A 22377-nucleotide genomic window follows, 5' to 3' on the forward strand; every position below is an offset into this window, starting at 1 on the left:
TCTGCCACCTTGCACCCCGCAGCTGTCCTGGCAGGCACCGCTGAGATGGCGACTGGGATTGTGCTTTAGAAGGATTACCCGTCCTCGGTGGAGGGGGAGGATGGGGGAAGGTTGAAGGGAGAAGCAACTCGGGGCAGAGGTGAGTCAGGATGGGGTGAGGACCGCAGTGCAGACCTCAGCTCACAGGCTCCTTCCCACACTGGGCCCTCAGCTGCAGCCTCCCAGCCGCCGCCCCCCCCTACCCCCCCCCCCCCCCGCCTGCCCCCATTTCCTCTTGATCCCGCCAGCAACCTGCTTCCTGCTGAGCCCTTCGCAAGCGATAATTATATATGCTTTTCTCTTCACTTAATGATTATCTGTCTCCTGGCAGGCGCTCTGCCCCACACCTGGGTCTCCTTCACCCCACCTGGCATCCAGGTGTTACGGATGTCCCCCTACCCCTGGATTAGTTCCCGAGGCTGCCCTAACTAATTATCACAAACCGGGGGGCTTAAGGCAACCAAGGTGGATCCCCTCACCATTCTGGAGGCCGGAAGTTGGGGACAAGGTGCTGGCAAGGCCGCCCTCCCTCTGAGCCCTCCCGGGGAGCATCCTTCCGGCTTCCCTCCAGCTTCTGGTGGCTTCAGTGACCCCCAGCTTTCCACAGCCTGATTCCACCTCAGGCACACTGCAACTAGAGAAAAGCCCGCACAGCAGTGAAAACCCAGCACAGCCAAAAAGAACTCAGTGGCTAACTAAACTATTAAAAAATGAATCATCTGCTCAGCGAAGATTCATGAAAGGTCCTTTGCCCGCTCAGCACTGGGCCCATCCTCAGTTGGGTCAGTTGGAGTCAGAGGCCACAGGGTGACGTGGCTGTCACGCGTGAGCCTGATGTATCCCCAGAACCCTCAGTGGCCTGGGACCACCCATGTGCTGAAAAAGCCAAGCCACAGGGGATGCAGCCTGCAGAAGCCCAGGCTGACGGCAGCCTCGAGGGTGTGGAGGAGCAGCCCGAGTCATCCTCGGCCACTGTTGTCAGGACGGGCTGTGCCGCTTTGCCCCAACCCAGCACGCGGCTGCATCGGCCTCCCTGGTTGGAGAGAATGGTCCTCTGTCCTGGCTGGCTGGCTTCTTAGCGTTTCTTGCCCCCCTCTTATGATGTGTTACTTCGCTCGTAAATTGTCCGTCCGGCCCATGAGCCAGACGCCTGCGTCATCAATTGCTCCAGGAAGTGGTGCCGTGAACGTCCTGGTGACCTCAGCTGCAGGGACCCCAGAGGCTTCCCCAGACCGAGGGAGTCCAGGAGACCAGCCTCTGACTCATGAGCCATCCAGGGAGCCTGGCGAATCCAGTTTCTATTGTAGCCTGTGGATAATCCCAAGCCGTTAACAGAAATTAACCCCATGGCTCCTCAGGGGCCAAGGCGAGAGCAGAGAAACCTTTCTTGTGAGTCACGGCAAATATTTACCCTTGAAAGCTTGATTGGGAAACTGTCTTAAGCTCTTGGACAGCACGACCCCGGGACTTAAAAGGCCCCTCTGCCAGCTGCGGTCTGGTGTGTAGGGTTGAAAAGGCAAGACAATTCCCTTGCCTTGAGCCTGGGGAAGGGCCCCCAAGCTGCCAGACCTCAGAGAGGGAACCTGGGGCTCGGTCCTCCCCAGGAAGATGGAAGCAATTGGTGTCACTGAAACTATGGGCTCCCTGATGACCGTGCTTTGGTTTCCTGGCTCCGTGTTTGTAAATGAGGTTTTCTACTGGGTCACCCCTTTGCTTCTCGGTAGAAGCTTTTATAGGCCAAGCGCGCAGTGTGACATCCTCTGCTGACCCAGTTCTGCCCTCCACATCACGTCACATCGCATCAGCCTCGAGGAAATGCAGGAGCAAACCCAGAGCTATCACGGCACTGGATAGCTTTCGCCTCTCTTCTGTCAGAGTGTCTGTCCTCTTCGTTAGTGTTATTCACTTATTCCTGGCTGCACTGGGTCGATAGCTCTCGCCTCTCTTCCTTCGCAGTGTTTGTCCTCTTTCTTATTATTGTTATTTACTTGTTTCTGGCTGCACTGGGTCTTCGCTGCTGCGCTCGGGCCTTCTCCAGTTGTGGTGAGCAGGGGGCTGCCCTCTCGTCGCGGTGTACGGGCTTCTCGTTGCTGTGACTTCTGCTGCAGAGCCCAGGCTCGAGTGCAGGCAGGCTTCAGGAGCTGCAGCATGCAGGCTCCTCAGTTGCATATCACAGGCTCAGTTGCCCCTTGGCATGTGGGGCGTTAGTTCCTGGACCAGGGATCGAACCCGAGTCCCCCACATTGGCAGGCGGATTCCTCACCACTGGACCACCAGGGAAGTCTCAGGAGTGTCTGCTCGATCCATCCAGCCGCCTGTCCCTCTGTCCTCCCACCCAGGACCTACGGAGAGCTAGCTACCTGGAAAGAGCCGATGGGTCTTCTGCCAACCACAGTTGCTGGGGGGAGCGTGGCAAGGAGGAGGGAGCCCCTGCCCCTAAGGTTTTGCGGGAAGCAGCGCCTTCTCGAGAAGATAGTTGGCCACGTGGCATGGTTCCGTCTGAGGGTCTGGTGCCTGCACCGTCCTGGGCTCCAGAGCAGGAAAGGAAACAACCCTTGTAAAGACTCCAGGCAAGAGGTCTCCTCTCAGAGGCTGGTCCCCCCGGAGTGACTGGGTGCCAGTGGACCGTGTTCATTCTGTCTTGTGTCGCCAACTTTCTGCTCTTGTCTTAAAGAAATAAGTGCCTCAAGGTAACGCTATAGGTCTTACCTTGTTCGGATTTGAACTTTTACCATGTGCTGGAGATGACTCATAAGTCAAGCAGTTATATGAATAAGAGGGCTGATAAGGAGATAGCTGAGACTCCACTGAATAAACAGCTTCCTCAGGGTGGAAATCGCCTTGTGGCCAAGTTACGGGTAATGGTCTGGACATGGAGGTTTCCCCAGACATAGTAATGGGGACCCTTGGCTTTAAAAAGACACTGCATAGAGAGTTCCCTGCTGGTCCAGTGGTTAGACTCGGCACTTTCACTGCTGTGACCCGGGTTCCGCCCGTGGCTGGGGAACTGAGATCCTGCGAGCCACAGGACATAGCCAAAAAACAAAGAAACAAAAAAAGCATTGTGTAAAACTTTGGGGAAGCCAGTGAGTTTCTTAGGAGTTAGGAAGAAGTTCAAAACCAGCTTGACACACCTGCCGTGCCTACACTAGGCTCTCCTATTGGCCCGTCTGTAGTCTTGGAGCCAAGAGTGGGGTCTGGCTACCTGCAGTTTAAACGCCATTAAAGAAGCAGAGTTGGTAGAAAGGAAAGTTTGCTTCAGTTTGGATGCTGCGGGGTGGGGGTGGTTGTGGACACCTGCCCAAAGGCTGACCCCGCCTCCCTCCCCACGCTGACAGTCAACAATCAGCGAGCAGGAAATTTTATAGACAGAGGGAGGGGCCTCATGCAGAAACACCACAGGCAGCTCCGACGGCCACTTTGAAATCGGCCCTCCGTGGTCTGACCAGCCTCATCTTGATTGTTTTAGGTACGGTTGTAATCTTCAGGGCCGGTTTTAGAGTCGGTTTGTTCCGTTTCCTTGAGGCCAGTTTTTGGATTTGGCAGCTTACACTGTAGCTAGTCCGGTCACCATGTAGTTAACTTCTTCTACCTGGTGGTGGGGCTTCAGTATCTATAAGACAACTCATATTCCAAAAATATGGCTTAGAATATTATCTACAGTCCTTGAGAAGGCACTAACTAACTAACTAACTCATTGACTATATTATTAGTATTATTTAGTCTTGTTTGATTTGATTTGACTGTTTTCCTTTATTTCTGCACGTTGTCACTTCTGAGATTAAGCTTCTTTGGCTAAAGTTTGTCCACAGACAGAAGGCAGGTGGGGGACATGGGGGGCGAGGACCACAGCATCCTGCTCCGTTTCAGCTTCGGGGGAAAATGGTTCTGTCTCACTTGAGGCGGAGGGTCCACAGCGGTGATGGACAAGCAACAGGGGACGGCAGAGCAAGGAGGACGGGCCCCGTGGCTCCTCTCCTCCCCCGCCGCCCTCGTTTGACCTCTCCTGACCCAGCATCCCCCACTCCTGCCTCCCTCCGCTCCTCTACCCACACCAGCATCGTGAACGCTCAGAGTCACCCTTCTAATCATGTTACGTCACAGCCCCCAGCCGTCCTCAGAGAAGCACCAAATCTTGAACACGTGGCTCGGCAGTTCCACTCCTGTTTTCTGCCCCAAATGACCAAGACAGGTGTCCCCACGAAAACTTGTACACCCAGCGCTGTTCACAATGGCTGAAAAGCAGAAGCCATCCACATCTCCATCTGTGGATAAGCGGACGCACAGAATGGGGTGGATCCACGCAATAGGATGCTGACTTAGCCATGAAAAGGGATGAAGCACTGGCACATGGTGTAACGCGGACGGACTCTGGAAACACGGCGAAGAGTGAAGAAGCCACCCCCTAGAGGCCACAGGTCTGTGGCCATCTCCTCCTGTTCCCAGGACACTGGCCTAGAGGCTCCCTGTTGCCAACCTGAGCCTTTCCATGTCCCAGGTTGTCCTGGCCATCAAGCCCTTGACCTCACTGGCCCTGAAGCTAACAAATGTGTACAGCCAAGTTTCCCCTGCCTGCCCGTCCCCTCCCTGCACAGCTCATCTCTGCCGGCTGAAGAGCTAGCAGGAAGCTCCAAGCCCCCCGAAACTCCTTTCATTTGCAGAGGAATATCAACCCTCCCTGGGTTCAGGAAGCCCAGGCTGGGTGTTGGACCGACTACATATTCATAGACCAACCTAGACAGCATATTAAAAAGCAGAGACATTACTTTGTAAACAAAGGTCCATCTAGTCAAGGCTATGGTTTTTCCAGTGGTCATGTATGGATGTGAGAGTTGGACTATAAAGAGAGCTGAGCACAAGAAAATTGATGCTTTTGAACTGTGGTGTTGGAGAAGACTCTTGAGAGTCCCTTGGACTGCAAGGAGATCCAACCAGTCCATCCTAAAGGAGATCAGTCCTGAGTGTCTGATGTTGAAGCTGAAACTCCAATATTTTGGCCACCTGATGCGAAGAGCTGACTCATTTGAAAAGACCCAGATGTTGGGAAGGATTGAAGGCAGGAGGAGAAGGGGACGACAGAGGATGAGATGGTTAGATGGTGTCACCGACTCAATGAACATGACTTTGGGTGGACTCCGGGAGTTGGTGATGGACAGGGAGGCCTGGCGTGCTGCATTTCATGGGGCCTCAAAGAGTAGGACATGACTGAGCGACTGAACTGAACTGAATCTCTTCCTGCACATGGAGGGATGGAGGGACCAAGGGACACACACGTTCTCACTCCGTTCAGACAACAAGCAGATTCCCGCTAGAGCTCAAAGCTCCCTGTTCAGTTTGCACTAGGCGAGAGGTTCAATCATGCTTCCTGAAGAGGGAGGAGGAGCAGGTGGCGTTCAGCTTTGAACTTGGTCCACGTGCCCCAAGGATAAGTGAAGGTACAGCTCAGTCTAAACAAGGGACTCAGGAGGTAAAATCCCTGCTCTTTAAGTTTCACACTGGCCAGGAGCCAGGTGGAGAGGACCTTGGGACAGCGGCTGCCCGTGAAGGCTACTGAGAGCGTCTGTTATTCAGCCGCAGAGCATTCAGCTCCGAAGATCATGCCCAGGAGATTGTCGTGCGGCTGGAAAAGAAAGGAGCCTTTCAGCCCCTCTTTCTCTCTCTCTCTCTCTCTCTCTCTCTCTCTCTCTCGTTTGGCCTGCGCTGCAGCTTTAGCTGAGCCGCTTTTTTGGAGTTTCCTCTCAGGGTGATCGGTTTATGCTGTCCAGATGTGCGCAACGCTATGGTGTGGGGTTGGAGCTTTCCAGATATGTGCCAATAGAAAAGTGAGCTTTGGCCAAGGCGGGGGCCTGTCTCCGCAGCCCCCGAAATCCGGACAACCCACAATGCCATCATTGTGTGGGAGTCACAAAGCTTGGGGCTCTGGGAAAGAGCTCCTGGGGGCACCCGGGTACCCTCCTTATTGTACAGCTGAAGACATCGGTGCCAGGGAGTCGTGACATGCTGGCTGCTGACTGCCTGCAGCTGGGAGCTGACCAGACCTCAGGTTTTGCTAGAACTCCTGGGCCCGCGTCTGTGCGCAGGTCTGCCTCCTCAGTGTGCGCCTGGCATTCTTCTAGGTTCTTGGAGGCAGACAAGGATTCTCAGCTTGTTCTGATGCCAGGTCAGATGTTGTTCAGTCACTCAGTCATGTCCGACTCTCTGCGATCCCATGGACTGCAGCACACCAGGCTTCCCTGTCCTTCAGTCTCTCCCGGAGCTTGCTCAAACTGATGTCCATTGAGTCGGTGATGCCATCCAACCATCTCTTCCTCTGTTGACCCCCATCATCAGGGTCTTTTCCAAAGTGTCCGCTCTTCACATCAGGTGGTCAAAGTATTGGAGCTTTGGGAGGTAACAGATGAACAATCGACATAAAAAATAAGTAGATTATATAAAAGGTAGGAGTTGCTGTTAAAAAAAAAAAAAAAACAGCGTTAAAGGGACATGGGAGTATCCCCAGCAGTTTTTGTTTTTTTAAGTAGAAAGGACAGATCAAAAGGGAGCGGGACCAAGTGGTCTCCGGCCGTCTCCTACAACCATTGTTTGGAATCAGTCCTGGCACCTGAAGCTAGTTGATGAGAACGAGTACACAAGAAAAAAAGACGTAATAAAGCCATGGCCAGGGAAATTTCTGGCTCAGTCTTTAAAAAAGGTGAAGAAATGAGCCTGAGAAAGAAGGTTCCAGTAGAAATGCCCTGAGGCGGGAGTAGCCCCGCACATTTGAGGATGAGAAAGGAGGCGGGATGCTGGAGGGGAAGGAGCCGGGTGAGGAGCCGTGGACAGGAGGCTGGAGCGGGAGGGAGGGCAGGGGCTCGTGGGTCTCGGACTCATAACTGGACTGGACCTGGACTCTGCCTCCGAGGGCCGTGTGCTGCCCCAGGGATGCTCTGAGCAGAGAAGCATGGCAGGTGGACACGGTGGATGTGCCGAGAACGGGCTCTGGGGACACGGGACATGTAGGGAGCCTAGTCAGGATGCTGAGCCTGTTCACCAGGGTGAGATGGTGGGGGTCTCCCAGGTCACTGGCCACGTTTCCTGCATCTCCCGAGAGATGGGGGTGGGGGGACAGGGCCTGGGATCCAGCGCCGGCTCCCCAGCTGCGGGACCCTGGCTGTGTTCTCAGGTTTCTCCCTCACCCTTTCTGGGCCTTGGTTCCTACATCTACAGGACAGAAAATGAACTTATACCTCCTGAGTGAAAGAAATCACAGATGCTTATAAAGGCACTTTAAAAAAGAAGTCCTTTAGAAGAAGGTGCCACAATGCTGTAAAAGGTTATAGCGGTTTGCAGTGGCATTTTGTGTGCTGGAAAAAACCCAAAATGTTTTAGTCCCAAGCCCTCCTCTAAAACATTGAACCTGGCTTGATAGAAGCGTTCAGTTTCTATACAGGCAGGCACATCTCAGAGACACCAGACCCCTGTGACAAAGTGAGTCACATGAATTTTGGGGCTTCCCTGGTGGCTCAACTGTAAAGAATCCACCTGCCAAGCAAGAGATGTGGGTTCGATCCCTGGGTCAGGAAGATCCCCTGGAGAAGGAAATGGCAACCCACTCGAGTATCCTTGCCTGGAAAATGCCATGGACAGAGGAGCCTGGGGGTCACAAAAGAGTCGGATGCAATTTGGCAACTAAACAGCAACAGCAAGGCAGCCTCACGCTGGTCCTATGCATACCCTTGACTTGCTGGGAGACTTAGCTGGTCAAGGTCCCCGAGGCATCTCTCGGGGAGTAGAGCTCACCTAGCCAGCTGTAGGTTCCTCTGTCTTCTGACAAGGAGAGGTGTGCAGAGGTAGCCTCAACCACCCGCTGACACCACCCTGCCTTGTGGCTTGACTTCCTGGGGCTCCTCCCAGCCCTCTTCAGGGAGGGCAGCGGACTTGAAGGGAACTGATGGGTCATCTCATCGCTCCAGCCCGTGGCAGTAAGCCTCCCAGAAGAGAAAGAAGGGGTGGGGGAAGATCCCTTGCGTGCTAAGCCAGCTCCACTGAGCAGGTAGGGCCGGGCAGCCCTGCGGGGAGCACCCAGCCCCTTCCCACCTGCAGGCTCATCAAACACCTCGACAAGCAGCCCGAGTGGGAAGCCGGTGATGTCACCGCCGAGCCTGAACAATCAGGCCTTTCACAGCAGGATGATAACAATCACCACCATATGTAAGGGCCTGCCACACAAGAACACACACGCTCATCACTCCTGGGAGGATCTGAAAGCCGAGGTGAAGCAGGGCTTGTCAGGAATATGCCGGGCTCCTTTCATAATCAGCCGGCCAGAGAACATAGCCTGAAGAGCCGGTCTGCGGGCTGCAAGAAGGCGCACTTGCCAGCTTTCAGAGAAACCCGTGACTCTCTCCACCATTTCCCCAGGAGGCCTCGCCTGCAACCCCAGAAATAACCTCTTTGTTGATCAGTCACTAAGTTGTGTCTGACTCTTTGTGACCCCATGGACTGCAGCTCACCAGGCACCTCCCTCCTTGGGATTCTCCGGGCAAGAGTACTGGAGCAGATTGCCGTTTCCTTCTCCAGGGGATCTTCCCCACCCAGGGATCAAACCCATGGCTCCTGCACTGGCAGGTGGATTCTTTACCACCGAGCCACCAGGGAAGCCAAAGTAACCCCTAGGCTGAGCACAGTCTGTGCTGGGGTTCAGGCAGGAGCATCCCGCTGCACAACTCCAGGGGGCGCTGTTCACTGATAACACAGTGTGCCCCCAGAATCATGCAGCGCTGCGGTTCTGAAGTTACTGTCTTTGGAAGAAGGAATCAGGGCCCCGGTGGTTCTCAGGTGTTGCATTTACCTTGAATCCCAGGGATCTGTCTTGCTGCAGCTAACGTTCCTAGAAGAGTCCACTCCACTGAGCCTGGCAAATCTCAAACATGATGCATGCGGTCAGGTGGTTTTCGTGTTCCGTCTGGCAGTTTCAGGCATTCAGGTGTTTGTGGAGAAAGCAGGTTCACCTAAGCTTGCTCACTCCGGTCCGTGGTTCTCAACAGGGGATGTTTTGCAGCCTCTGCAGACATTCCTGGTTGTCCCAACTGGAGGCCATTGGCATCTGGTGAGTAGAGGCCAGGGCTGCCATTGGATGTCCTGCAGTGCCCCAGATGGGCGCTCACAGCAAGGCACTGGTCCCCAGTGTCCAGAGCCGCAGGTCGAGGAGAAGCCTGCTATAGGGGGATGTTCTGGCCCCCCTACCTGGAGGTCTCTGATCACAGCAAGGCACTGGTCTCCAGTATCCAGAGCGGCAGGTCGAGGAGAAGCCTGCTATAGGGGGGATGTTCTGGCCCCCCTACCTGGAGGTCTCTGATCACAGCAAGGCACTGGTCCCCAGTGTCCAGAGCGGCAGGTTGAGGAGAAGCCAGCCATAGGTGGAATGTTCTGACCGCCCTCCCTGGAGGTCTCTGGTTTACATCACCCCCATCAGGCCTTCGCTCCCTGACTGCCAGAGCGAGCCAGAGCCTCAGCTCACTGGTCCAGGAGGCACGAGGCAGCACCTCCTCCTCTACTGGGGCCTGGAGCCCAGATAACCGTCTCTCTCCAGGATGCTCTGACGGGTCTGCATGAGGCCCAAAGACACGAGGCATGTGGAGCAGTGGTTGCGGGTCCCCTCTGTCACTTCCCAGCTGGGTCACCCTGGGGACATGTCACCTGACCCCCTTGTGCATCAGTTTCCCCATCTGTGAAATGGGGTGATGATGGTAGGAAACACTTAGGAGGTAGTTGCGAGTACGGAGCGTGTCGCTACATGAAAAACGCTTCCAACCACACCCGACATTTAGTAACACGCCATAAATGGGCAGAGATGATTGTCGTCAGTTTTATTCTAGCTGGAGGACCTTAGTCTCCCTCCAACGGGCGTGGTAACGACAGACAAGCCAGTTTCAGCCACAGGTTGTTGCGATGGGGTCTGTGCTGCTGCCGACACTTGCCGAGAGCTTTCCCCAAGCTCAAGGCCAGATGCTTTTGTTTTTATGGCCACATGGCAAGCAGGATTTTAGTTCCCTGACCAGGGGTCAAACTGGCACCCTCCACAGTGGAAGCACTCAGAGTCTTAACCAAAGGACCACCAGGGAACGTTCTTAAGTGAAAGGTTCAGTGGAGATGGCTAAGGCATGGATTTTAAGGTAACCCTCTCATTCAGCACAGGGGTCAGCCTCCAGAGGTGGGTGAAGACCCTGGGATGGAACCTCAGGCTTGGCCCTTGGGGAGACCCCTGGGGCAGAGCTGAGGCATTTGTCCTGGAAAGCCAGCAAGCTTCGTTACACAGGGAGGAGTCTTAGAAGATGATGCCAAGGAGAGATGGGCCTCGACTCCAGAGCATTTTCTGCTCTTCTTTGTGACCTGTGGCTTTAAGTTGGGGTGGGGGCACCCCACTCCAGTGCTCTCGCCTGGAAAATCCCATGGACGGAGGAGCCTGGTAGGCTGCAGTCCACGAGGTTGCTAAGAGTTAGACATGACTGAGCGACTTCACTTTCACTTTTTCTTTCAAGCACTGGAGAAGGAAATAGCAACCCACTCCAGTGCTCTTGCCTGGAGAATCCTAGGGATGGGGGAGCCTGGGGGGCTGCCGTCTATGGGGTCGCACAGAGTCAGACTGAAGCGACTTAGCAGCAGCAGCACAGACAGTAGGCCTGCACTGCCCCGCCCTAAAGTCTCACACCGTTGCTTACACTGTCCATTCTTCCTGATGGAAAAGCACCTCTCATCTCTCTCTAGCTACTGAAAGGCTCCTCATCCTTCAAAGTCCACCTTGAATGTCACCTTCTCCAGGAAGGAGTCCCAGAATCCCTTTCTCGGCCAGAATCATCTCTCTCCGTGGGCTTTCTGCTTCTCTCCTGGCCTTCGGCCAGCTGCTGTCCTGGAGTCATTTGTAAGCGGGTCTCTTCATCCTCCATTAGACTGTAAACTCCTGGAAGATGCAGGGCCCTTCCTGACACCTCCCTGTTCCGTGTGTGGGTGAGCTCTCGCACATGGCTGGAGCCCAGTGCTGGATTCTGGAGTCACTCCTGAAAAGCAGATCCCCACTGGCTGCCAACCGCTATCTCCAGCCTTAGCTCTGACCTGGAGGTCACAGAATCTGGAAGGGTGAGGAGCGCGAGCTGAAGGAATTCGTGCGAGGTCAGAAAGATCACCGGGCTGCGGACACTTTCACGGTGTCCTGTCCCCGCCACTCCTAAGTCAGCTCTGCGGGAGGAGCCCTGACTCCCTGAGCCCCGGCTTCCTGGCTGCTCCTTCACACCTGGACACACGGTGCCCATGACCCTCTGGGCATCTTTGCCTGTGTTGGGTCTGCACTGCTATGCCGCCTTTTCTCTAGCGGTGGTGCAGGGTCTTATCGCGCTGGCTTCTCTTGCTGCTTCTCTTGTTGCTTCCCTGGTGGCTCAGATGGTAAAGAAGCTGCTTGTAATGCAGGAGACACAGGTTCAATCCCTGGGTCAGGTAGATCCCCTGGAGGAGGAAATGGCAACCTGCTCCAGCACTCTTGCATGGAGAATCCCATGGACAGAGGAGCCTGGCAGGCTACGGTCCAGGGACTGCAAAGAGTTGAACACGACTGAGCACTAACACTCTCTTGTTGCAGAGCACAGTTTCTAGGGTGCACGGGCTCAGCAGTTTCGACGCACAGGCTCAGCAGGTGCCGCACATGGGCTTAGCTGTCCCACAGCACGTGGGATGTTCCCTGACGGGAGATCGGACCAGTGTCCCTGGCATTGGCAGGTGGACTCTTGACCACTGAGCCCCAGGGAAGCCCCCCATCATTTTTGTTGATGCTTCCCCTGTCCTCATTGACTCTCCCCTGTGATGCTCCTGCTGTTTCCCAGGATCCCCTCCGGCACCCACCCCAGTCTGCAGGCCATTGGACGCGGTTGCAAGTGGCCCCTGGTGTCCTCGGCTCAAGGCAGGGGCTCCTGAGATGGAGGTGGGTGTGGCCACCGTCCTCGCCGTCAGCTTCCCTTTTGATGATTTCTGAGGTCAGTGGCTCTCAACACTGTTAGCACATCCCTCACGTCTACAGCCCCAGAGCCTGACCCCATCATTTTTCAGAGTCTCCCCCTGGTGTGGGGGTGGGGGCAGTTAATTCCTAAACGGATGCAAGTGGAGAAGCAGAAGAGAGTGTGTGGAGGGGACCAAGCCTTTCCATTGGGTCACCCCCACAGACGCCCAGGACACAGCGTCCACGGGAGCCTGACGCCCCAGTGTGTGTGTGCAGAGGCCGGCCAGGTTAAGAAGGGATGGATACAAAGGTGGGGAAGGCAGAGCTGCTGTGGTCCAGCCCTTGCTGTGGCTGAAGGAGGCCAGCTACACTCAGCAATGATTCCACGGTGCTAGCAGGATCCCAAGGGTGCGGTACCTGGTTGGGCTGGCAGCCCCATGCTGGAGACAGGGCAGGGCCCCGGGAACACGACTGGCCAGGCATAGAAGAATGGGGTTTCTGTGCCGCTTATCAGGACGGTGGCTCCCAGGCAGGGTGTAGAGGAGGAGGTTCCACAGCCTGCCCGCCTGACTGCTGGCTGCAGTCAGTCCCAAGTCATGGGGAGGACTTTGAACAGATGGAGCCCCTTGTCTGACTCACTGGCGACATGGGGCGGCCACTCCCTCCCTGGCTAGGTCTGGGGTGAGTCCTGTGCCTGCCTGTGGACGAGGGGGACAGGTGATGGCCTGGGACTGCGAGCCAGCCACAGAGTGCCCTCAGACAAGGGGTGTAAGACCTGGACAGGCACCTTGACCTTCCTCATTGAAAAAAACCTTATACGCATGTACGTGCTCAGTCGTTCAGTCATGTCCAACCCCATAAACTGCAGTCTGCCAGGTTCCTCTGTCCATGGAATATTCCAGGCAAGGAAACTGGAGGGCATCTTCCCAGCCCAGGGATTGAACCCGCGACTCCTGTGTCTCCTGCATCAGCCGGCAGGTCCTTCACTGCTGCACCACCTGGGTGGCTGAGTGGGCAAGGACAGGGTGTAGCCAGCTGCTGGTTGAAGGCACTCCCTGGCCACTGTCCAGAGCTGATGCCGGACCCCCACTGGCAGCAAGGCAGACAGACGTGAGCCAACTGACCAGAAACCCAAGGGACAGTGGAGTTTCCCTTTCTCATCCAGTCCATCCACGACTCCCTCGGGCCACGTTCCAGCACTGCTTGCCAAGTGGCAGCCACATCTCAAACCCTGGAGACCTCCAGTGATCAGATGAGCCCTGGTGGAAGGGCTGCCCTGCGGACCTGTCCAGCTGGGGCAGAGTCTCCTCTGGGGAGACCCCCTCAGACTGCCTTCCCGTTGCATTCAGCCTGACCCGGGTTCCCTCCCGTTGTGCCGTTCCATCCTCTGCCAGTGGACGTTCAGCTTCGCTGCGCTAGTTTGCTGCCTGTGGAATGAGGGCTCGTGGTGTGTGTGGGTGCCTGGGGGTTTCCCCGAGGATCACGGAGTACCTTTGTCCTGTCTCTTTCTGTTTCTCCCTCCCTTCCACTCCAATGCCTGGTCTGGGTGCAAAGCAGGCTCTCCGGGCTTGGCTGCGACCAAATGACCAATTCACAGAGCCCAGGCAGGAAGGCAGAGGGTCGCGGTGAACTCCCCAGAGCCCCCAGGAGTGCAGTGTTAGCAGCAGACTGGTGAGCAGAGGCTGCGGGGAAGCCCAGCCCAGCCCCTCATCTGTGTGCCCATCACAGTCTGTGTCCAAACCTCCTCGTCCCGTTTCTAAGTTGCTTCTCGACAGAAATGTGACCTGTCCATCTTCAGGCCGTAAGGGAAGGGACCACCCCATAGAGGCACGGAATCAGGTCACTGGGTGCGACAGCCTTGCAATGGTGGATGTCGTTAACCCACGTGACCCCTTCCGTGTTCCATATGAGGGTCTGAGGTGTGGAAATGAGGTGGTTTGTGCAGAGTTGTGTGGTAAGTGGTGAACCTGGGTTTTCCTGCCACCCAGCCAGCGTGCCCCGAGCTGTGCTGTAAAGTCCATCACCACGGAGCATCTCCAGGGACCCGGGACGGTGTGAAGGGGCAGGATCCTCGACCCCTCCTCTTCACGCTCTAACCTTTCCCCACCCTTCACCCGTCACAGGGATCCACCCGCACCTCTGACGCCACAGGAGGGCGTTGCTTAGAGGCCAGGGGCCCCCGTCCGCCTGGGTGCTCCGCTCTGGACGTCCGCCCTTCACGCGCCTCCTTGGTCTTTCAGGAATTTAGCCCTTGGAATTGGGATCCAGAACTTCCCGGAGGGCCTCGCCGTCAGCCTGCCCTTGCGAGGGGCTGGATTCTCCACCTGGAGAGCCTTCTGGTAAGTGCTGCAGACACCGGCGTCAGGGGCCAGGGCCCGGTCTGCGGTGGCGCTCATAGCAGTCCTGCGGCCGGCTTCTCTCAAGAGCAAGCTCTTCCAGCCCGGAAGTGAACCTGGAGCTTAACCTCTTCTGGCCCGGAAGTGAACCTGGAGTTTCCGGAAACACTGTATCCTGCACCCCCAAGGCTCAGCCCTTGACAGTCAGCCCCAATGACCGACCTGAGTTTCCTATTTTCAAAAGCCCTCCAGGGATAGCCACACCCACTCAGGGTGGGGTTTTCTCCCCCTGCTGGTGGGAAGATCCGAGGCAGCTCCGCTGTCCACTGGCCCTATCACAAGCCCTGAGTAGGCTCACACACCCCAGTCTGTCCCCAGGGGTCATCATACCAGCTCCCGTCATGACCCTCGTCAAGGGGAGGACCAGGGTTCTCTCAGCAGCATCTGGGCAGGTGAAGCCCGTGGTGCTCACACTTAATGTTTCATAATCCCCAAAGGGCGTTCTGGGGCTTCCCAGGTGGCTCAGTGGGAAAGAACTCGCCTGCCAATGCAGGAGACACAGGTTCCATCCCTGGGACGGGAAGATCCGCCGGAGGAGGAAATGGCAACCCAGTCCAGTATTCCTGCCTGGAGAATCCCGTGGACAGAGGAGCCTGGTGGGCTACAGTCCATGGGGTCACAAAGAGACACAACTAAGTGCCTGAACAAAGGGCTTTGCAGTTTGTTTCCAACTTTTACCTTTCCAGTGACCTGTAAGGTGCGTCCCCAGGCTTCAGAGGAGGGGGCCGGGGGCCTAGAGTGTCAGATAATCAGCTTGTCACGTGGTGGTGCCGAGGCTGCTGTTTCTTCTGCCTCTCAGTTCACAGGGCCCCAGGCCTCAGGACGCCTCTTGGTTAAAGCAGTCGCCACTCCAGAATGTTTGCTGAAAGCTTTACAGGACTGTTAACAACAGTTAAAAAACAGCTTCCATTTTATAGGGTCTTATGATTTACAAGTTCTTGCATATACGTCAATCACTTTATTTCCATCGTTATCATCTCTTCCTCTGTCGTGGGAGATGACGGAACAGAGCTTTTGAGAGAAGGGCAGCACGATGACCCTAGAGATTTTTTTCAAACATCAGTTCCCTGCACCTGAGAGCTGTGACTGTCATCTCATACAGGAGAAGGTCCAGGGCTGCAGAGGGGCGGGAAGAGGGCACCTGCGATCAGTGTCCAGACCCTGAGTTTCTGTTTAACTGGACACACTCAAGAGCTTCAGAGGGTGCTCCAAGCATGCAAGCACAGAGCAGGAAGCAGTGGCTCCTTTGAGGATGCTGCAGTGCAGACGGTGTCTCCCCCATGCCCTCCATCTGTTCCTGGTCAGGGCAAGCTGGGACTGGGTGCTGGGAATTCACAGTCCTAGCCTGTCTTCTGGGGGAGGGGTGGGAGGAGAGGTTGTCGCTCACCCCCCATTTTACAGATGAAGGGCCTGAGGCTCGGAGCCAGATGCCCACAGAAGGCACAGTGGGAAAGATGTCCCAGCACCTTTTGTATTGGTGTTCAGCCCATACAGGTGTCTCTTGCTGGTGGGGCTCAGCCATGGGGCTCAGGTACAGGCTTATCTCCTGGCACTGAATGCTCAGGGCTCGTGTGGGCTGCTGTTTTAATAGAGCTCGTGGGATTCCAGCCTCCAGACACCCTCAGATAAAGGGTGTTTTCCAAAGGAAAAAATCTCACCTTAATCCAAGGAGGGGGTGTTGTGGGGAGAGGCCCTCACTGTATACCTGGCCAGGTGGGTCTACCTTGTGGGCAGGGGTCGGTGGGTGTGGCTCCTTCAGAAGGGGTGCCATTATGGCCGGAATCCCCAAACATACCAAGCACAACCCAAGTCCTTGGGAAGTGTGTGCACCACTCCGCCTCGTCAGCGTTCTAGCCTTCCAAGGACAATGTAGCCCTCAGCTGGTGAACGGCTGGCTGGCGGTGTACCAGCAGTGTGTCCATACAATGGGGCATTATGCAATCATCAAAGGGATGAAGCCACTTGTTACAACAGGGATGCGCCTTGAAATAAGCCGGTAAAAAGGATCACCTATTGTCTGACTCCATTTATAGGAAACATCCAGAGAGGGGAAATCCCTAGAGACAAAAAGTAGATAGGGGTGGTCAGGGGCTGAGGGTAGGAATAGGGAGCGGCTGCCAGTGGGTATGAGGTTTGTTTTGGGGGGTAATGAAAACCATCTGGAATTGGATTGTGGGGAAATTGTTGCCTAACCTCGTGAATACACTGAAAACCACTGCACTGTACACATTCAGTGGGTGCACCATTCGGTAGGAGAATTCTATCTCAATAAGGCTGTTATTTTAAGAAGACAATGTGGGAAATTTAAACCTCTAAAATAAACCTGGGAGGGGGTGTCTACGGTGACACTGTAATAATAGGGAGTTGGGAAAGCAGACAGAGGTGGTGGTAATAGAAACAACACACCGTGAGGTGGTTCTGCCCAGCGATGCAGGATCTGGCGTGTAGGACGATCCATACCTTTTGCAGAGCCGAGGCAGCCCGCGGAGCACGCGGGGTGTCCGCCCGAGCCTCCGTGAGGGCACGCGTCTGTTCTCCCCTAGGTACGGGCAGCTTAGCGGCATGGTGGAGCCTCTGGCCGGGGTCTTCGGCGCCTTCGCGGTGGTGCTGGCCGAGCCCATCCTGCCCTACGCGCTGGCCTTTGCGGCTGGCGCCATGGTCTACGTGATTATGGATGACATCATCCCCGAGGCCCAGATCAGGTGAGAGCCGCCCCGCCGCCACCCGGCCTGGTCGCCGTCCCAGCCGTGCCGGCCCCCCGCCCCCGCCCCCTCCGCATCTGCTTTGCCTTTATTGGCCCCTCTTTCCTACACCTCCACCTCTTCAGGCCCCTTCCCAAGGTCATTCCACCCTCTCCTCGACTTGGTTCATTGAAGACTGGGTTCATTGAAACCGAAAGAGGAGTAACAGACAGGTGGGTGGAGAGTCGGACAACCTGATATCAAGCCCCACCCTCCACCCCAAATACGCAGAATACTGTTTTGTATATTCTCTCTCTCTCTCTCTCTCTCTCTCTCTCTCTCTCTCTCTCTCTCTGCCTTTATTTCCTTTTGGTTTTCCTAGCAGAATGATTTTAAGGCTGGTTTACAAGGTCAGGTGACATAATGTCTTCAGAAAGTCACTGCCGCTTTTTGCTATTCAAGCATGGATTCCAGAGCCCTCAAGCTGACCTTGAGGAAGTTACCTCTGCAGACCTCCATTTTCCCACCAGGAAAATGGGGGTGATAACAGAACTGACCTCATCTGTTGATCCTCAGGGTTTACATGATTTAGTTTACCTGGCACGTAGTGTTAGTCGCTTAGTCGTGTCCAGCTCTTTGCAACCACATGGACTGTAGCCTGCCAGGCTCCTCTGTCCCTGAAATTCTCTAGGCAAGAATAGTGGAGTGGGTTACTATGCCCTTCTCCAGGGAATCTTCCTGACCCAGGGATCAAGCTCAGGTCTCCTGCTTTGCAAGCAGGTTCTTTACCGTCTGAACCACCATGGTAAGCCCTAATAAAAGTTACTTATCATTATTGGGGGTTTCCCAGGTGGCACTAGTGATAAAGAACCCGCCTGCCCATGCAGGAGACATAAAAGACACAGGTTCAATCCTTGGGTGTGAAAGATTCCCTGGAGGAGGGCATGGCATCCTGCTCCAGTGTTCTTGCCTGGAGAATTCCATGGACAGGGGAGCCTGGTGGGCTTCAGTCCATGGTGTCACAAAGAGTCAGACACAACTGAAGCAACTTAGCATGCACGCTTGTCAATATTGCTTTTTTTTTTATTGAAGTATAGTTAATTTACAATGTTGTATTGGTTTCAAGTGTACAGCAAAGTGATTCATTTATACATATTTAGATATTCTTTTTTGGATTTTTCTTTTTTAAAGTTCTTTTTGAACCAAATTTATTTTACTTAATTTGATTTTGGGCTGTACCCTGTTCTGTGTGGTATCTCAGTTCCCCAACCAAGGACTGAACCTGCACACCCTGCTTTGGATGACAGCATCTTAGCCACTGGACCTCTGGGGAAGCCCCTCAGATTCTTTTCATTGTAGGTTGTTACAAGATGTTGAATATAGTTCCCTATGATCTACGGTAGGTCCTTGTTGTTTATCTGTTGTATATATAGTAGTGTGTATCTGTTAATCCGAAGTCAATAGTATTATTGTTACTGTTATTATGAACACTTCAGTACTCTTGCCTGGAAAATCACATGGATGGAGGAGCCTGGAAGGCTGTAGTCCATGGGGTCGCTGAGGGTTGGACACGACTGAGCGACTTCACTTTCACTCATTGGAGAAGGAAATGGCAACCCCCTCCAGTGTTCTTGCCTGGAGAATCCCAGGGACAGGGGAGCCTGGTGGGCTGCCGTCTATGGGGTCGCACAGAGTCGGACACGACTGAAGCGACTTAGCAATAGCGATTATTATGAATAGGAGTAGTGTGTTTCTCTTGGAACTGGACACTGTGAAGGATGCTGTCAGCTTGGACGCTGTTCCTCGGTGCATCCAGGTCTCACTCTCTGCCTTTCCTTCTCTCCTAGTGGTAATGGGAAACTGGCGTCCTGGGCCTCCATCCTGGGCTTCGTGGTGATGATGTCGTTGGACGTTGGTCTGGGCTAGTGCTGAGATGCTCCAGAACCCTGGAAAGGCAGCGCGAGGAGACAGCCACTGTTGGCTTCGGCAGGACCAGCCTCTTTCTTCACATCCAAACGTTTTCCTTCCTCTCCTTTTTCATCTCATTACCTTGATTGACTCTGATTAAGATATGACACATTTTAGATTTCTTTTGAGGGAGATAGTGGTTTTATTTGGAATTTCAAGCAGGCTCAGAACTATTGATTTTTGCTTGGCCACTACGTAGAATCTTTCTTCAATGGGATAACCAAGGACACGCAGATCAGGGAAATCTTTTGTACCTTCAGTTGCCCTCGCTAGACTCGACGGAAGTTCCTCAAGGTCACCTCCAGAAGCAAGAGAGAAGTCTCCCAAGCATCTTTGCCTAGTGACTCAGAAAGGCCAGGACAGCTCTTATCCGTCCTTTCTGCTCTTTACCGCTGATCCTCTGTCCATCAAGACTGGAGCTGCAGCATCATGGACAAAGCAACCCAGGGAGGAACTTACCTTCTTCTTCCTCCCCCATGGGGGATGCTGCATGGAAGGAGGCGCAGACGAAGGGAAGAGAATCAGCTGGCCTTTCCTTTTCCCTTTTTCTGAAGGCAGAGATTGGCACTGTCGAAGTTAAGGGAATCAGGACAACTGGATGCGCAGTGAGCCCTGTGAACCGAGGACAGAGTGGCGCTTTGATCAGAGACCTGAGCTCTCTCTAGATTCCAAGAGCAGCTCATTCTGCCACGGTCTCCAAGTCCCCCAGACGTGTTTTTATAAGCTTACAGCCTTCATTTTTCTAGGAGCCTTGGGGACACCAGCAAACTGCTAGAACGCAACCCCTTCATTTACCTACGGAGGGAGTCACTGAAGCTCGTCCAAGTGAATACAAGCCTAGGAATCTGCACTGGGTCCTCCTCCTCTGACTGTTTGGTAACTTGTAACCTCACCCAGACCTCCTAAGCAGTTTTACTGGATTTCGGTCAGAAAACTCAGGATGAGACAGGAAGAAGGCTAGAATAACAAGAGGTACTTTTTTACATTTCCCCTTTGAAGTAAGTTTTAGCCAAGTCATCATTCCAAAATGACCCCTAAAGAATGAGATTCGAATGAGACTTGAAGCCAGTCTCCTCCCTAATATGTACACACAGCTTCTCCTGCAGGGCTGGCATATCTTATCTACTTCAAGCGTAGCTGAGGCCTGCCGTTCTTGCTGGTCAGAGGCGCACAGGGGGCCTTGAGTGGGTTCTGCTGACAAGGCAGGCAACCCAAGAGCCAGGTGTTAAGGCGTTGTGTGATCAAGGCCCACCCCAGGTTGACATGCCTCATCGCTTCCAAGGATGGATACACTGTTCTGGCAATGCCCTGTGCTGGATCTGTGTACCTTCTTCCAGAGCACTGATGATCAACATTGAAGACACGTTCAGAAGTTTGATTGGTGGAGTTTCATTGGTTTGGTGGTTGGCATATGGGTGTTTTTATGTCTTTGTAACAGAGTTCTACATAATGCAGACTTCTTTCTGATGGACAAGACCTCATAACTGTGATTAATACCAATAAAGGGGATATTGTTGTGGATGACCTGTGCTATGTCCAGTCCTTCTCAAAGCTGCCTCTTTCCAGTGGATGATACGAGAGCTAACTAGAGTTAGTCCTAGCATCTGCCCTACCCATCACCAGGAGAAGCAAAGGAAAGAGCTCAGATGGGAAGGGCTAGCCAGATAACAGTGTCCAACTCTAGTTTACTTAGGCAAAGAATTAGGGTCTATGAAGAATCAAACTTGAAAATGGGCTAGATCCAAGAAAACTAGAGGTCTCGGGAGTGGGTTGCCATTTCCTTCTCCAGGGGATCTTCCCGACCCAGGGATCAAACCCGTCTCCTGCATTGGCAGGCAGATTATGCCACCTGGGAGGCCCCAAAGCTCTGGGGGTGTGACCCAGTCACATCTTAGAAACAGCTTGACTTGGATGCCATGGTCCCTTGATCCTGGACTGTTACTCAGACGCCCCCCCCTTGATGCCCCCAGCAGCTCCGTGGGGAAGAACTCTAAGCTGACCCCAGTTGCTTGTGCCCTGGCCTGACGTTCAAACTTCTGATCAGAGCAGGGTCATCCAGCTGGCAGAGTTTGGATCCTGTGTCCATAAACTGACAGGTCTTGCCCTCTTACTGGCTCCCATAATAATGGATTTTCCAATTTGGGGAATGAGTTCAGAGAGTGGAGAGCCAAAGGCATAAAAAGATGAACTGTACTGCAGCCTCAGTCTTTTGCTGTTCAACATCTATACACACTTCCCTCCGTGCTTTAAATTTTTTAAATTATGAATTTATGATAACATTTATAGGAGAGTTGAAAAATACAGAACAAAGTTATATACCGTTCTGCTGTATATTTTTCAAATATTTTCTAAGTGGATAAGTGAAGATTTTTAGTTGGAGTTTCAATATCAAACTCTTGAAAATTAATAGAGTGAATAGACAGAAAAGTAGAAGGCTACAGTAGACCCGAAAAGCCCTATGAGTCAATTGAACATAATTAAGATTATTTAATCTGGGCTGCCCTGGTGGCTCAGATGGTAAAGAATCTGCCTGAAATGCGGGAGACTTGGGTTCAACCCCTGGGCCGGGAAGGTCCCCTGGAGAAGGAAATGGCAACCCACTCCAGTGTTCTTGTCTGGAGAATCCCATGGACGGAGGAGCCTGGTGGGCGACAGTTCATGGTGTTGAAAAGAGTCAGACACCTCTGAGCAACTAAGCCCACGGCATATAACAGCAGAGTACAAGTTCTGTCCACGTTTCCATAGACTATAAGCCAGGAGACATTGGACTATATCCAGGGACATAAAACAAGATGCAAAAATCTCATGGTCTGAAGGTATTGAAATCATAGAGTCTGTTCTCTTATCACTATGATTCTTTTATTTTTTTCTTAACCAAAAAAAGCAGAATGTTTCTGGTTGGATAATGGAGCTATCCCTCAGGCAATCTAATTCCCTTTTCCCTGGAGACTAGCTGCCCCAGGAGTAGGACACTCCTTTCTTGGACACAAACACTCTAACCAGGCAGAGTCCAGCGCTGACTAGAGTGAGAGTCAGTTGGTAAAATGGAGCTGACAGTACGCCTCCCTCTTTCCTTCAGACCTGCTTTGTCTAGCTGTGGGAGAAATGATATCACATAGTGATTACTCATTCTGAACAAACACCCATTTTATAGAACTAATATATCTCAGCCTCATTAGGTACTGTCTCACAGCTAGTCATAAAACCAAATCTTGTATAATCTGTTGTTGGTGTTCAGTTGCTAAGTCATATCCAGCTCTTTGCCACCCCATGAACTGCAGCTCACTAGGCTCCGTTGTCCTCCACTGTCTCCCAGAGTTTGCTCAAA

At 53.6% G+C, this 22377-nt stretch overlaps 1 protein-coding gene across 4 annotated transcripts in view; it reads left to right on the forward strand.

Annotated features, from left to right (window-relative positions):
- SLC39A11 (solute carrier family 39 member 11) overlaps positions 1-20570 on the forward strand; it is a 281978-nt gene extending 261408 nt beyond the window's left edge. For all 4 annotated transcript variants that reach the window (XM_005694468.3, XM_005694469.3, XM_018063902.1 and 1 more), the window contains exons 8-10: positions 14245-14343; positions 16944-17102; positions 18929-20570. In XM_005694468.3, coding sequence (XP_005694525.2) covers positions 14245-14343; positions 16944-17102; positions 18929-19007 — 337 coding nt within the window. In that variant the 3' untranslated portion in view covers positions 19008-20570. The remainder of the gene's footprint in view (positions 1-14244; positions 14344-16943; positions 17103-18928) is intronic.

The sequence above is a fragment of the Capra hircus genome, chromosome 19 (genome assembly GCF_001704415.2).
Source record: "Capra hircus breed San Clemente chromosome 19, ASM170441v1, whole genome shotgun sequence".
NCBI classification, from domain to species: domain Eukaryota; kingdom Metazoa; phylum Chordata; class Mammalia; order Artiodactyla; family Bovidae; genus Capra; species Capra hircus.